Genomic DNA, 16,796 nt, shown 5'->3' on the forward strand with positions numbered 1-16,796 from the left:
GCATGGCATCTGGACACAAACCTGTATATCAACCTTGCAACGAGATTTGCAAATATTTGACATGTAGTTGGGCGTAAACAGCCACATGTAAGCTGTAAGTTCAATAAAATTTATTGTTGTTGATATTTGACATGTAGGCTGAGACAAAATCCGACATTGAAATTTCATTTTGAATACGTTTTTCACCATTTCTCATATCGTTGGTTCACTTCCCCCTTCCCCTGAGATGACTGCTGATCTTTTGGCTGGTAGGCTATGATGTTCGTTCTGCTGGACGCGTTTCTCGCTTCGTTTTACAGCTAATAATGTGGTTGGTAGTTTGTCATTTTTCACAAAATTTGTGTGTTCCTTGCAACCCTGTCGTGCGCTGTTTCGCCGCAGGATATGACGTCACAGGTACGATCAAATGTTGTGTTGGGTTGCCAGCATCCAGGCGGCAAAATGGTATTTTTTGAACGGCTGTAGCGTCGAATCGACGCACCAACGAGGAAAATGTTACCGGGGAAAGTTGTTTGTTTTGATGTCCTCTATACGAATCTGTGGCCCGTGGGCGCCATTAAAATGACACCCTGTATATAGTGTTTGTTTACCTATTGGCAAATTCTAGTCTGTTTTTGTTATAAAAACAATGTGATTTCCGTGGAAAATACCGGGAGAATACATGAAATTATCTGTATAAATTAGACATGGAAATCGACAGTACTGAATAAAAATGTATAATATTTTAAAATTCTTTTAAAGACCATTTAAAGCTACTTTTCACTTCCTCTTAATACTATTTTCACTATTCTTTGTATGAGAAACTAGAACGAGAGATTGAATTTTAGAACTTTACATATCTTCGTGTATCCTTCTAGAAAAGCCTTGCAGAGAATCATAGAAATTGAAAGCATGTGTTAGGAGATGTTTTCAACAGAAGGAGAAGCAATTATCGGCTGTTGAGTGAAAAGTCCAGATGAGCCTTAAGCAGGCCGAGTAGACTGCAACCAAGGGCGCAAAATACGTATTCGTATATTAGACATCAGAAAACTAGTTACCAAACGAAGAAATTAACACGCCTTTCTTCACAATGTCGTTCCACACACTGGCTAAACTGCAAAAGGTAAGATAAAGTGGCTAATATAGTACATTTTTCTTTAATTACTCTGAGAAGACGAAAATCCTCAACCCGATGAAGCTTTTTTACTATTACAATTATTTCGTGCTGTTTGTGCAATGAAATTTCGGATCTATTAGTGCCAGTTACATTATAAGTGCCTAAAATGTTTAAAGAGAACAAAGTAACGTCTTCACTGCGAAGTGTGCTTTTGTGCCTTTTTGGTTTAGGCTTCTCGGGAGATTTCAGGGAGCAATCCCCCCTCGACGTCAATCTTGCAACAAATCTTCAATGAACATGATAATAGCTTGACGACATTGAAGTACGTAACAGGTGACAAGTGACAACTAGATAAAAATCTATTCTCCGGCGCTTCCAGAGAGAACCCGTCCTCCATTGCTTGCATATCTGTGACCAGAAGCGTTGAAACGGTCGACTCACTCATTTATATTAGCCCAAGTTGGCAGAAAAGCAACACAAAACAAGAAATGCAAATGTGGGATTTTATTTTATTTGACCAGTGCTTTCAGGTAACAATATAAAACTTGTTAATTGAAATATGCCTAAGTAGCAAGGTTGAGAAGATTTTTTTTGTTTGTTTAAAAGATTTGATTGTTGTTTTAAATCCACTTTATCCACAGTAAGGTTAATCGGGACTGGATCTAAAGTGAGATCCACCACTTGTGCAGTTTGTTTAAAAGAAATCATTGAGTTTTTGATTGATTGATTTGTTGTTTTAAGTCCACTTTATGCACAGTGAGGTTAATCGGGACTGAACCTGCAGTTTAAAATGGGATCCGAACCACTAGGTGCCTCCACCGAGTATGGAACCCGGGACCCCTTGATTAAAGTTTAAGGTGAGAGTTAATTTTTATGCATTTTTTGTAAGTTTTCGAAAATAACTCCCGAACTCTCCATACAAAGAACTATCGAATTGATAAATGAATGACATGCGTTGACCTTATAAGAACAAACTTCTCCCTAAAATTATATTACTTTTGCTCTTCTGTTTATACTAGTACTGAATGAATCTGAAAATTAAAAAAAAAAAAAAAAAAAAAAAACGGGAGGGGGCGCAACAGAGTTTTCAACCTAGGATATAATTCTATTGTTTTGAAGTGTCTCCCGTACATGTTAGGGTTTGCAACAGGGGTGTCAACCTCAGCTGCAACATTCTTCGGCACTCTATCTTCTCCAGTCATGGGGAGTCTGCTTACAGGTGTGAGTTTTCAAGAGCAAAGCTGAAGAGAATGTCAAACTCGAGCTGGGGAACGTTTCGCAAAACAGAAACCAGAGAGCCTTCTGACACACAACCACCCACAGTTAAACTGAGCGTTTATGAATATGATATTACTAGTGTAATGTGACCAGCGTTGGAAATGCGGCACGTGACTTCTGGTGTTCATGATGCTTGCATATCTCACAGAAACACGAGAGTACAGCCTCAAATTTAATACTGTGTGTATGAAAAAGACACCTCATCTTACGGCGTAAACTAATCAGATGGTTTATTCACACACGAGATATGGAGAGAAGTTACTTACGTCCATTTATGTTTGCTTGCACAGCTTCCTCGTTTTTGGTTAATACAAAGATTGATCTCAGACTTGCCGTTCATTCACGTAAGATAGCAGGACGGTCGCTTTGCTCTCATAGCCAGTTGTCTACAATTAATAATAATGCTTTCACTTCAGTACGTATAGAGTAACGCGCCTCGCATGCTGACATAGGGCATATCCAGTGGTCGGTATGTTCGCAATGACTAGATTTATGTTGATGAGCAGAACACGTCTACAGTCGTTTACGCTGTTGAGGTGTGATGTTTTATCGTACAGAAGAGAAACAAATCTATGAAATGTAAACAGGAACTCATCTGGCCACTTATCTGTAAACAACTGTACTTTTACGCTAAAAGATTAAAACAGATAATGATAAATCTCATTTTCTCCCTTTTTTGTTAACATATTTCAGAAAGCGTGGAGAGTACACAAAATAAACTTGATTCTGTAAAGTTTTCAAATGATTTCCTGTAATTTGATGCACAAAGGAAGGTTCTATCTATATTCTGTGAGAGTTTATACGCGTTTAAATATTGCACTAAAAAATTCTCACAGCGGCCATATTGATGACGTCATTTATCCGAAACCCGCAACGGGATTCTTTGGGACTTTTTTGTGACAAATACAACTCAAGTAGTTCTGCATATTCCTGCAACTTTAGTTTCATTTTTTTCAATGTCCAGGTTGAACTCTAATTTGACTGGACTATAAGGTGAAATAGCAACTACATTTACACTACTTTACCCGTAACAAACGATGAGATTTTTGTATGATTACGGTACAATTTCGTTACATTTTATAGTGAAATAAATGCAATTGTACAGAGATATTACTGGCGTCCCAGGTATCGGCGAACACTGGCGTACGAAGGAGGAGCTGATGGGGCTACAGCTCCCTCCGAAAGTATGAGAAAATCAAAAATTAAATGAAAGCAATAAAGAACACGGAAAACCCAAAGTGATTATCACTAATTGTTGTCGGCAAGTGCATTGAACGGCGCTATCGTGAATGTCAAGGACCTCTGCAGCATATTCTTGTGAGTCGATAAAATGATCCCTTGATTCCCATTATTGTCTTTAAAAAACGTTTAAAAATAAGGTGAAAATGGTAATTACGAAATGATTTTATTGTGTATTCAGCCTTCTCTAGAACGCAGCCATGTAACAATCACCTTTATAATTCCAGCCCACTCTGAAAACAAATCCTGCGTACGCTACTGCTGCAACGGTACACAATATTGTATTTGTGCTTAATATAAATGTACACTGATCACCGTGCCGTTGTCAAAAGCTTGAGGTTAAGTCCTGGGATTGAAGTTTCCCTAGACATGGTCATATCTTAGTAATTGCATTATTATCATTCATTAATATAGCGTGGAAGAAAAGCGACGTAAACATGTCATGGTGTTAATAACACTGTTCTACAAATTTTCACTTTTTTCTGTTACAGAAAGGATTGTTTCTTACTGAAATTGACTTCCTGAACACGAAACATGTACTTTATTTTCTAAGATTAGTTCTTAATTTGAAGTTACGGCATAATTCATGTTACCCATAAGCAATGCATTAGCTCTCATTTTCAAGATAAGCATAATTCATGTACATAAGAATTAATCATAAGCAATGTGGGCCTAACTTGATAAAAATATTAACAGCGCCCACAAAAGGAGGCCGGAGAGGGCACTTGCTTGCTTCCCCCTAAAATATCCGAGAAGAATTCATACAATTCAAATTTCGAAGTTATAGCGTGAAAACATAGACGAGGAGTGCCGTGAAAGACAGATTAAGCGTCTATGCAAACTAACTTAGTGCTGGTGATGCTTTATGCTAATTCTCTTAACTGGGGTAAAGCATAACTCTGCCCCCCCCCCCCCGCGCGCACAAAAAATCTGAAATAAATCGTAACTGAATTCTCGACAAGAATGTTTTTCTGTTGTGTAGGAGAAAGTACCCTTTCTTTACTGAAATAGATTCCTTGAACAGTAAAAACCACTAACAGCAAATCACTAAGAAAAAATAACGTAATTAAGTAATACTATGAATGTTGAATTCCCACCAAGTCTTCTCGTAAGACGTCAGAAGATTCTCCACGAGTTGTTCCTAGTTCTTTGCTCTCCTGTTCCCTAGAAAACTATGACACACTTGTCGAAATGAATTCCATGCAGTTCACTCACCATCACCGAAGATTTTTTTTTTTTCATGTTTTCATAAGTCTAGTTAATGTCAACTACATGGACAACAGGAATTGGAGGTAGAACATTTTAAGGCAGAACTTGGAGGAATAAATAAAAAGTCTTCAGTCCTCGGTATTATGCGATATATTCATCGATGCAAAGAAACCTTTGTCATGGCACACAGTCAGGTTCAATTTGGTTTCGAAAAAATGGAAGAAATTGTTTGTCTCTACGGAATAGTAGTACCTTCACATCATCCGCCAGGTGATTCCATTGTTGCAGCCCTAAGGCCAACAATTCGACTTTATTTTTTGGAAGATCTACGTCCCTGGTTAGATTATTTAATTTGGCCTGTGTTATCTTGTTGTTTACAGGATTCTTGTTGGGAAACCTGATGGTAAGAGACCTGTAGGAAAGCCAAGGTGAAGATGGAGAGATAACATTGATATGGACCTAAAAGAAATCAGTAGGAGGAAAAAGATAGGATTGATCTTGCCCAGGATAGGGACAGATGCGAGTCATGTGTTGCTGCTGCCATAAACCTTCGGGTTTAAGAAGGTTAGAGAGTTATTTAGTTAGTTATCTTGTTATCTATAATGGTGTAAAATTGTTAATGGTCTCTCAAAAGGAAATATTTCCTTATCAGAGCTGTAGCTAGAGATTTCAGCGCCCAGGACGAGAATAGATTCTCACACCCCCTGCACCGAATTTGCACACCCCCTCCCTGTGTAGATGAGGCTCTCATACTTAGACATTGAAGAAATTTTTGTACCTAATCTTTCCCGTTGAATCCGATGAAAATAAAACTTAGCATTCAAGAAATGTGGCTAATGAAAGGACAGTCGGTTGTGCATCCTACCTCACCTTCGTTCAAGCCGTGTGTGGTATTGTTCACATCTGCAAATTCAATTGCAAAGGACAGTTTATCAGTTCAGTTTATCTTGGTAGATGAAGTTTAGCATACTGCAGGAACAAAAGTGGCAAAAGGTGGGGGGCCAACTGCATCCCTCGCCCCCTAATAGCTGCCGCTGTCTATGACTATAGAAGTTCGTTTTAACCGCATGCTGTTACCAGCTCTAAAGACAGAGAGGGAGAGAGAGAGAGCAAGATATGTATGCAACATTCACACACACACACAGACATTAGTCGTTCTTCTTTTTTTGTATGTGTTTCTGATATTGTTCTTAGCAAAGTATGTATGAAGTCAAAACTAATTGCTTATTTTTATTGTTATAACAAACTCTTCCCCTCAGAAAATTTTGATTTGGGGGGGGTGAATTTTAATAGAACAGGATCGTTGGTGGGATGGTGGGAGATCCCCCTCCGCCATAGGAATTCGTACCCTGGATGTGACCACCAACGCTAAGGTAGTATTGCGGCTGGATGTACAATTGTAGTGTTGCAATAGCTATTATGTACCAAAGTAACGGGGAAAATCAACTGAGTGATAGCCCCCCCCCCCCACCCTCTCTCCCTGACCTGACAATCAAAAATACAGTTGCTTACAGCGAAAGGATGTCACCTGGCGTACAGCTCGTTGCTTATTGCTTACATTCCATGCTCAAAAGTATCTGAATAATACAATAGTTACAAATTAACAATGTTTTCAATTTTCTTACACCACCATTGAACAGCTATGATTTGATTTGATTTGTAATAAAGATAATCTATGATTACAAAGTAATATATTTATAAGAAGTTAAATGACTTGCATTAGGAATGATTCTTATAATGAAGAAACAAGGACGTATTTAGGGGCGTTCAGTGTGTCCGGACCCCCTCCCCGAAAAACTTATCGAGTACTAAAATTAAAGAATGAAAATATACTGATTTTGCATTTGTTGTATAATTTCCTATGAACTTATCGGAAGACAATGATTATATCGGGATCATACGACTTTGAAGAACAGGAAGGACGTATTTAGGGGGTCCAGACTTTTTAAGTACGAAAATTAAATAATGAAAATATAGGCTACTCGTTTTGCATTTGTTGTATAATTTCCTCTGAACGTATTGGAAGACAAGGGTTACTATTGGGATCATATGGCTTTGAAGGACAGGAAGGACGTATTTAGGAGGTCCGGACCCCCCCCCCCTCCTTCCCCACCCGAAGGACTTATTAAGTACGAAAATTAAATAATGAAAATATAGGCTACTCGTTTTGCATTTGTTGTATAATTTCCTCTGAACTTATTGGAAGACAAGGGTTACTATTGGGATCATATGGCTTTGAAGGACAGAAAGGACGTATTTGGGGGGTCCAGGGGCCGGACCCCCCGAAAGACCAAGTACTAAAATTAAGTAATGAGAATATTAGCATTTGTTCGATGGTTATTAATTTCCTCTGAACTTTTTAGAAGGCAAGGATTATATTGGGATCATACAGCTTTGAATGACCTTACAAAGAAGATTTATATACAATACTACTCAAAATAATATGCATAAAATATTAACCAGAAACTTATTTTTCTCCAACTACATGAAACATCATTTTTGTTATTCCATAAATATTCAATTATTCATCTATTTGACATTAATTTCATTGCCAGGTCACTTGTTTTTATGTAAATTATTCCGATCTTAACTACAGGTAAGCTACGTAATGAATATCCGCTGTTATAACTCTATTCTTATACAGTCTTTTTACCTATTAATGTAATAATAATATAATATTAATTTATGTATTTTAATTAGTATTAATTTGATTTATATAATTATTTTAAATTAAACATTATTATTATTAGTATTACTACTATTCCTGAGTCACTTGGTTCGGACCTCCCCCCCCCCCGAAACATATTTCTAGATACGTGCCTTTGAAGAAAATGTCTGAATGTGAATTCACCAAAAAAGAGGACATTTTCTCAATTCTGCAGTTCGAAAAATATCAGGACAGGGTTTAAAAATAGTAAATTGTCCCGACCAAATTTGGATGTTTGGTAACTTTGCATAAATGGTTATAAAACTAAAATTGCTAAATATACTACAGTGCAGACTTCTGGAGTTTGCCTCTCTCCAGAAACAACCCATTCATTTATCCAAGAAGAAAATTTATATTCTTGCAAAATGGGAAAAACCGTCCGTTTTTTTTGTAGTTTTTTATAGGTTTGCATTAAAATATTTCATGGCTGGAGGGGGTGCCATGGCCCCCTTGGCCCCCCTTGAGTAGGGGCCTGGAATACATGACATGTCAGAATGGAGTGATATTGTTGGGATGTTACGTTGCGAAACAGCCACCAGTGTTGCCAAATCGCTGTGAATACTGCATATACGAAATCTAACAATACCCTGGAAACACTGCACAACTGAATGCAAACTGGCCAATGTTGATGGGATCTGAAACAGCAAAGGATGGCGTGATATACTGGTTTGCAAACGTGCCAGGCCGTCAGCAGTGTTGCCATATATACTCGAGTTGAGCTGGGTCGCATGAATGTGCCCCCTTTACCCCACCCCCTTCCGTTACTCCAAAACGAGAGCCAATCGAACTTTTTTAATGTCATTTCCATGTTCACCATCCTCAGATTAGTAAAGAATGGGTACTTCCATTTCTGTAACAAAATGTGTGTAGAACAGTGTGATTATTTGAGACACAACCAACTCATATCTTTATTAACACTTGGTTGTAAACATTAATTTTGTGATTAAAACACGAACTTCCGTGAACAACTGTTGTACTCAAGAACTTTGCAAAATTTCTTTACACACATAAATTACTTAACTGCTGAACGATTCAACAATAGGAAACTATAGCCTATAGTGTTTCCGAAGCTCTTTTAACGTACGCGCATCTCGAACATACTTTATACAATACAAATTCATATCGCGACACTGATTATTTGCATGGGCGCCCAGAAGGAAGGGGTGGCTCGCTCTTGGAAATTAATGCCAGACAGAAATTATTTCATTACTTATTTATCATGTAGTTGTTTTGGTGGAATATACCCCATATATATATGTGTGTGTGTGCCCCTCCCCTACAGATACAAATCCTACAGACACCCTGGCTGATTGTGCTACAACAATTGGATTTGGAAATACAACAGCAACATTGGCTCTCCTGATAGAACGCCATGCAAAAACACCGAGATAAATATTCAAAAAGAATTGTGCACTGCATGCATAATCTTTAAGAACGATCGTTCTCATAACAATACATAGGAATTTTCTAGAAAGCCCGGTGGCGGGGTTTGGGGGGGGGGTCCCTACTGAAAAAATAGCAATTTAATTATGTTGCCCCAGTTGCATTAGTGTATTCCCCATGACCCGCTTTCAAACCGCTACAGGAGCCTGCAGTAGGTATTCCACTACACCCACCCTCTGGCAATCCAGAGGCTGTTTCGGGAGCGAGAACCATTCATAGCCATAGCAACACCTTCGAACCGAGATCACCGCATCGCATTGTTAGGTTCTCGAGACACCGGACAGATGACCTCCCTGTCGCGACAAGTAGTTCATAACATGTTTTTCTCTGTTCGCGGAATTCCTCACCCCTTGTGAAGCTACATTCCCTGTGATTTGCCTCCTCCCGCCCGTTCTCTCGCTTCGGATCACGTGAGGAATCTGAGGGCGCAATTAAGGACACTAAGGTAACATGAAGGGCCGGCAGGGAATCTTCCAAATTAGAGGAATTCCTTCCCGCGTTCAGGTGAGATCGGGATGTGCCTTGACCTCAGCACCAATGGCTGCTGACAAATTCCATTCAGTGAAAGAAATGTTTGCGGAGGAAAAAACAGAAGTAGTAAAACAACACATTTACACAAAGAAATACCATGTTTAAAAAACAAAAAGAAAACGTGCAAGTTCAGTTTCTGGGGGAAAGTTCCAAAAATTCCCGGAATGATTTAATTCATAATTTTGTGAGCATGTAATCAGAGTCGATTATTCTGGATCTTAATCGACTGATCTACAGCTTAATTTATTCTATTTGTAAAATATAACAGGGTTTTATGCAAGAATGATAAGAAAATCATCGATTTTTGTTATAGATTATGAATTAAATGGCAGAGCCGCCGCTAGGAAAGGCGATGCCCTGTGAGAACTATGCCTGGGAGGCTTTTATATTTTGAAAAAAGTGAAAATATGGACATCTTTCATACATCGTAAAATTCTACATTGAAGCCAATATGGTTATTTGTATTGCGTCAATATTAACTCATCCCTCATCAACAAACATGGTATTTCCCGCAACCTATCGACGAAACTTGGCAGCACAGGACATAGAGACAAAGTTTTTCTTAACTTTTTGCCATTTCACACATTGTTGCGGTGCTACTATCCCGCGTAAAACATGCAGTCCCTATTTGAAATTTCGGTTCCTTTTTTCTACACTACGTTAGATTATCATGGAGCTCCATCGCTAAGATTGGTTTACTTTCATTTCTTTATTCTATTCTAATTTTAGAACGTTTGCACAAGAAATGAATGTGAATAAATTATTAAATAATATTATACAAATTTTTCGCAAGCGCAAAGAACCTTAAAACGTGAGACCCTGTGCGATGGCACGAATCGTACACTGCTAACGGCGGTACTGTAAATGGCTGAATTTAAAGAAACGAAGAAGGAAATACTGAAAATTGCCGGTACAGTGTTAACAGCCAATCATACAGTAAATTATAATAATTAGTGATACATTCATACGTCGCCTTGAATCTATAGACTTCTATTCAACTTCAGACAGAAGAATTAAAAATCAATCGCATTACAGAATGCTAAACTGGGCTTAAAAGATAGGAATTACCAATATTAGTTTCATTTTATCATTTCTTTCAAGTTAGCTAAACATGACTAATACACAGATATGATATACGGTATTAAGTATATATAGAGCGCTCTTATATTATCACTGTCTCTGGTACGATTTTCATCAACGAAATAAAGACTGAACTAAAAAAAGACGAACATTTCCTGTGTAATTTCCCTTTCCCGCCAGGTAGGAAGCTTGTTGTATATGTCTACTGCAAGGTTGTTTTCCAGAAGAGAAATTTACCTGCAATCAATATCAGACAAGAGTTTCTCCCACAGCGGACAGCGCTGCCATCTAATGAGATATATGTGAAGTAAAGAGCCATCTATGAAGCATTTGCTGAACTACGTGCACGTTATGACTCCTGGTTAAACCGATAAAGCTTCTTTCGTGACAAATGGTCAGAAAATTTTAAAAATTCAATAGAAAATGTTTTTCAGTGTTATTTGAAAATCGTTCCTAAACAATATTCAGATACGTCGTAACTTTGTTCTTCGTAGATTTAACGCTTATCGAATACTATTTTAGTTGTGCGGCGAAGGAGTCATAAAAAAATGGGTTAGGCAACATTATACAAGCCACCTGAAGTGTAGCATGTTAAGTAGATAAGGCTGATCATCGTATTTATTTCTGAAATATATTTATGTGCACTTAATTAATATACAAGATGAATATTTGGACAAAAATATCATTCATTTATCATTTTTTTTTTGTATGGAAGGGTGGCGAACACGCTCCAACTGGAACGCGTTTGCCCCCTACACCCCTCTGGTGTCGCCATTGATCGTCGGGCAGTAACTCTCTTATTTACAATTGAACAGCAATTGTGTATTTACATGATATTTGGAACCAGAAAAATCCCTCGGAAAAATATATATACATTACACTTATTGCACTATTTTAACTTTTACTATGTAGAATACATAATCCAAATTGATTGTCTCTTGCACTGGCGTACGCAGGATTATTATTATTATTATTTTTGTGGAGAGGAGCTGGAATTGTAAAGTTGTATAGTCCATATCTGCTTTCTACTGGGTCTGCATACACCATAAGGTATTTCGTATTTTAAGAACTTTCCACTCTCAAAAATGGCAGTCGAGGGTCATTTTAAGAGGGGTTTGCATTTTCCACGGTTTTCCCCCCAGAGATCTTCACTACTTTCATTTTGAAAATTCGGAGGGAGCTGCATCCCCATCAGCCCCCTGCCTGGCTTACGCCAGTGGTCGGTCCCCTGGAAAGTTGCACATTAAGTATACAGGAAGTTAAGTGAAGTTCTTGCTATTTTTCTTGATAATAACGTATCGCTTATGCACCTTACAACGAAGAACCGTATGGGAATATAACGATTTTGCCCTTTACCAAAATGCCCTAATAAAATGTATTCCCGTGACTGCTATTCATAAATCTCTAACTGGATGAACCCCGTCTCTGTTCTTTTAATTGGGCACTTCCGGCTATCGCTTTTCCATGAAAATGAAAACACAGTTTGGTGTTCACCATTATTGCCAAAAATAATATATCTGATACCGTGAAATACTTTCTGGCAGTTGGATAAATCATGTTTGTATTGATGAATTTGTTTAATTATTAAGAGTTTACAAGTTCAAAGTGCGATATCAGGTCAAATTAATTTCGTATGACCAATTACATACTATGAAAATATATTCTTTAAGGTCTTACTGCGGATAACAACATACCATAAACCTTGTTCACTGGTACATTATTAACAAAACTAAACCAAAACTACAAGCAAATATGTAAATTATAATAAAACTGTGCATTATTTAAAAAAAAAATCTGTGCAAGTCAAATTTACATTTCGGAGTAAAATATAACTCACCTGGATCATTTAAATCAGCAGCCCTTGTAATCTCTTCATCCGTCTCGTACTCTTGCTGGCCATTTGGCCAACGGTGGGAAGCATGGCTTCTTATCTTGCTCTGGAACTCCTACAATCATAGGAAAATAAAAAAGGTGCATAAAATGAAACATATATGTAATTAGGGAAGAACGAGTTCAGCATATTCATACAAGTGTGTTCTGGAATTTTGGTGTCATGTGAGTGAAACGTTCCGAGTGACTATATAATGCTTAGGTACACGTGAAAACATGGATAGACACAATAAAATACATTCTTCACGTAAAACAATAACGAGGTTTAATAACTTTGAACATGTTACAACATGGCGCCTGAAGAATCTCAACTGACTCTATCATAATCAACAGCAGACTATTGAACATATTTGTTCTTCTTTCTCGTGATTATACATTATCATAGTCTACCAACAATGGATTGGAAGCCCGCACAAATACAAAAAGTCAATTCTGAAGCGCCCCTTGACCTTCATGGTTAGTTCAAAGTTTGTATGCATATGTGTCAAATCCTTGCACAAAACTGTTCAAATTATAATACTATTATTCTTCAGAAACTCAACGGGCTCGAAATGACGTCAAGTAATTGGGTTCGTTTAATGTTCAGCACGGACCTACCTGTTTAAGTCCAACATTGTTCCACAGTCATAATTTCATGAGACAGATAATAATTTGTAATGAACTTAGAGTTCGCTATTTTTCAAATACTTTACAACAGGATAGTATCCTCACCCTAACTACGATGCGATGGTGGCGTCCGCGTTGTCTCAATCGGAACTTTCATACCGTCGCAGATATAGATGCTAACATCTTGTACATAACATCCCAGTTTCTAATAAGAGGAAACGTTAAAGGTAAAAAACCAAGGACAATATACACAGCATTCCCTGACATTCGCTACGAGATTCGGCGGCAAGCGGCTTGTTTTTCCCGGCGAACGGGATCCGCGACAGTCGGTAGAGTCGGCTATTAAAATTACAGTTTTCATATTGTGCTAACCTTGACTACAGAAGGTGTTGAAAATGATGTCCCTCTGCTGCAACACATTCCTGGCATTTACACGTGCAAGTTCGTCTACTGTAATTCTCCAGATTTCTCGTACAATACTCTCTTTTAACTCACGGATGGTGTGCGGATTGTCTATGTATACTTTATTTTTTAGATTTCCCCATCAATAAAAATCGCAGGCTGACAAATCGGAGAACCTAAAGGGTTTCTGAAACACCCGTTTCTTGTGAGAGGCGGCGGATAGATTTCCGAGGAGACTGTTCTAACCTTTGTCCTATCTCATCGAGTTTTTCCTCAGTAAGTACACGTGGGTTTTTCTTTCCACTTTTATTCAGAACTGACCCTGTTACTCTAAACTTTTTTACGAGGTTTAATATAGTGGTCCTATGTGGAACGGGAACACCAGGAAATTTCGTTGCAAAACGTCGTCGCACTTCACAATTCCCCTTTCCGAAGTAACACTCGACAAGATAAATCCTTTGTGGTAATGTAAACTTTTGTGGTGCCATATTAAGCCACAATCTTCAACACACGGACACAACACAACTTCCGAGGGAGGATTATACTGGCGTCAGTCTGCAACGTCAACAGAAAGGGAAAGAGAGCGAAGGCAGGGAGAGCGAAAAAAACAGACTGTAGCGTGCGACTGTCGCGGACCGTTCACCGGGAAAAACAATCGCTGACGCCGGGTCGCTTGCCGCCGAGTCTTGTGGCGAATGTCAGGGAATGCTCTGTATAATATAATAGATCATCCTTGGTAAAACTATCTACTGTGCATTGCACTGTGCTATAAAGGCACAGAGTGTAGAGGTAGGGTTTCTATACATTCTCGATCTCTCAACGCTACGACTTACTGCCTCGCCGATGGCGTTGTGGTAACGTCGCCGCCTTGTAATGAAGAGTCCAGGGTTCGATACCCGCTGTAAGCATATGGCACAGTGGTTCGGATCCCACTTCAAACTGCAGGCTCAGTCTCGATTAGCTTCTATACGTAAAGTGGACTTAAAACAACAAATCAATCAAGCAAGCTACGTCCTTTACCCTCAAAGCATGTCCCAGTTACTCATTATTTAGAGACTGGATGAGCATTAGAGCTGCTTTTTCTATCTCAGATCACCCACTCCTGGAACGGAAACCAGGTCTCCTGCGTGAGAAGTAAAAATCTTCAATTAAATAATTTTCGATTCATCCCATAAAATTAATTGATTGTGGAACAAGTGTTACCTATATTAAACACAATTCATCCAAAATATAAAGCAGTGTTTTTACAACTGTGGAAAATTGTAAATATTTAGAACTTTTACTTTTATAAAAATGTAGCTAGTAAATGCCACGACAGAGAGTTATATAATTATACACTAAATAGCCCAAAAAATAATTAAGCCTTAACAAATTAAAAATAAAATCATTAACAGGCCATTGCACACCATAACATATGCTAGGAATTTGAACGTTAACAGTGTACGTGCATGTTGTACCTATAAAAATAGAAACCATGCTTACAGTGAAGTTTAATGAAATTTAAAAAAATATATTTGTCCAAGTATGGTACTAAAAAATAAATAACAAAGAGTTTTACCTGACATTTTACATGTATATACCAGGTGGTTATACTTAAAATGACGGTGTTCAGAGTGGTACAGCACGGGCTGTAATGAGAGCAGCAGTCTGAAACTTCGTAGATATGCTAATGAAGCAATGCGCTCGCGAATTATGAAAAAAAAAAAATAGTTCCAATTCTCGCAACCAGGGTAAATAATGGGGCTGTAAGCAGTCAAAACGTGGAATTTTCCGTAACTCTGACGTCAAAGTCGGTGACATTGCCTAACCATTGTGTGATCTCCCTGGTTGTTGATGGTGACGCTTGTTGATTTTTTTCCTTTAGTGATGTGAATGTTCGCCGAACATTAAAAGTTAGAATTTTTCCGTGTAAAAAGCAATAGCTATTGCGAAGAAAGAGCGTGCGCTGCTAGTGAAGTTGTTTTACCAGAATGGGAGCAATAGCAACGCTGCACTGCGGAAATATCGCCAACAGAAAGAGCCGAGAAGAGGACCCATGTCAATTAATGGGCTGAAGAAGATGAAGAAATTCGAGGAAACAGGTGAATTGGATGTTGCACCAGGGAGAGGAAGGCGGCCCATCCCCGTGGAAGTTGTGCTTGTGGACGAAGTTGCTGTAGCTGTAGCTGTAGCTGACCGTGCAGCACATGCCTCAACTTCTGCAAACAGTGCTAGAGCTGTGGCACGTGAATTGTCACTCCCCTGGTCAACAGTTCGCAAGGCTCTGCTGTGCATTTTACACTGGTATCCCTACAAGATTCAAACTGTGCACCAATTGAAACCCCAAGATATTCCACAACGCCGTGAGTTTGCCCATCGTTTTTTGGCACGCATGGAAGTGGATGACATGTGACCGGGGAATATTCTGTGGACTGACGAGGCGCATTTTACTCTGAACGGTGCAGTGAATACTCAGAACTGTCGCATATGGGGTTCCACTCGTCCACATGTTGTGCAGGAACAACCATTGCACTCAATTTACGTGACTGCTTGGTGTGGGTTCACTAGCTCCTTCATTCTTGGTCCGTTTTTCTTTGAGGAGATGACACCTCGAGGGCCTGTTAGGTGTACAGTGACATCTGCACGTTATAGGGACCTCCTTGTGCAACACGTGATTCCAGCTTTGCAAGAACGGAACTGTGAACACACCACCATTTTCATGCAAGATGGGGCAACACCACATGTCGCTCGCCACGTGAAAGATTTGCTGCGAGAAACCTTCACTAATGACCGCATCATCTCTAGGCAGTTTCTAGATGCATGGCCTTCCAGATCTCCCGACCTTAATCCATGTGACTTTTGGCTGTGGGGATATTTAAAAGATCGTGTCTATCAGGGACATATCCGGTCTCTGCCTGATCTGAAGGCTAGCATACAACGACATGTCTCTCAGATTTCACCAGACATGCTGCGAGCAACCGTCGACCATGCCGTGTTACGAATGCAACATGTTGCTGAATTGGAAGTCCATATTGAACAGTTCTTGTAACCATAGTTCCTAATAAACATGACATAAACATTTTTCTCATATGTTTGATTTTTCCTGTTTTTTTCCTGTAATTATACCACGTTTTGACTGCTTACAGCGCCATCTTTTACCCTGGTGGCGAGAATTGGGACTATTTTTTTTTTTCATAATTCGCGAGCGCATTGCTTCATTAGCATATCTACGAAGTTTCAGACTGCTACTCTCATTACAGCTCGTGCTGTACCACTCTGAACACCGTCACTTTAATTATAACCACCTGGTACATGTACGTATGTCAAGTAATGAAA

General features: G+C 38.8%; 1 protein-coding gene across 2 annotated transcripts in view; it reads right to left on the reverse strand.

The window, feature by feature from the left end:
* The window catches only part of IA-2 (tyrosine phosphatase IA-2), a 619,991-nt gene that overhangs the window by 351,879 nt on the left and 251,316 nt on the right, over positions 1-16,796 (reverse strand). For both annotated transcript variants that reach the window (XM_083120601.1, XM_083120600.1), the window contains exon 9: positions 12,421-12,529. In XM_083120601.1, the coding sequence (XP_082976727.1) occupies positions 12,421-12,529 (109 nt within the window). The remainder of the gene's footprint in view (positions 1-12,420; positions 12,530-16,796) is intronic.

The sequence above is a fragment of the Lepisma saccharinum genome, chromosome 4 (genome assembly GCF_977018435.1).
Source record: "Lepisma saccharinum chromosome 4, izLepSacc3.1, whole genome shotgun sequence".
In the NCBI taxonomy this organism is placed as follows: domain Eukaryota; kingdom Metazoa; phylum Arthropoda; class Insecta; order Zygentoma; family Lepismatidae; genus Lepisma; species Lepisma saccharinum.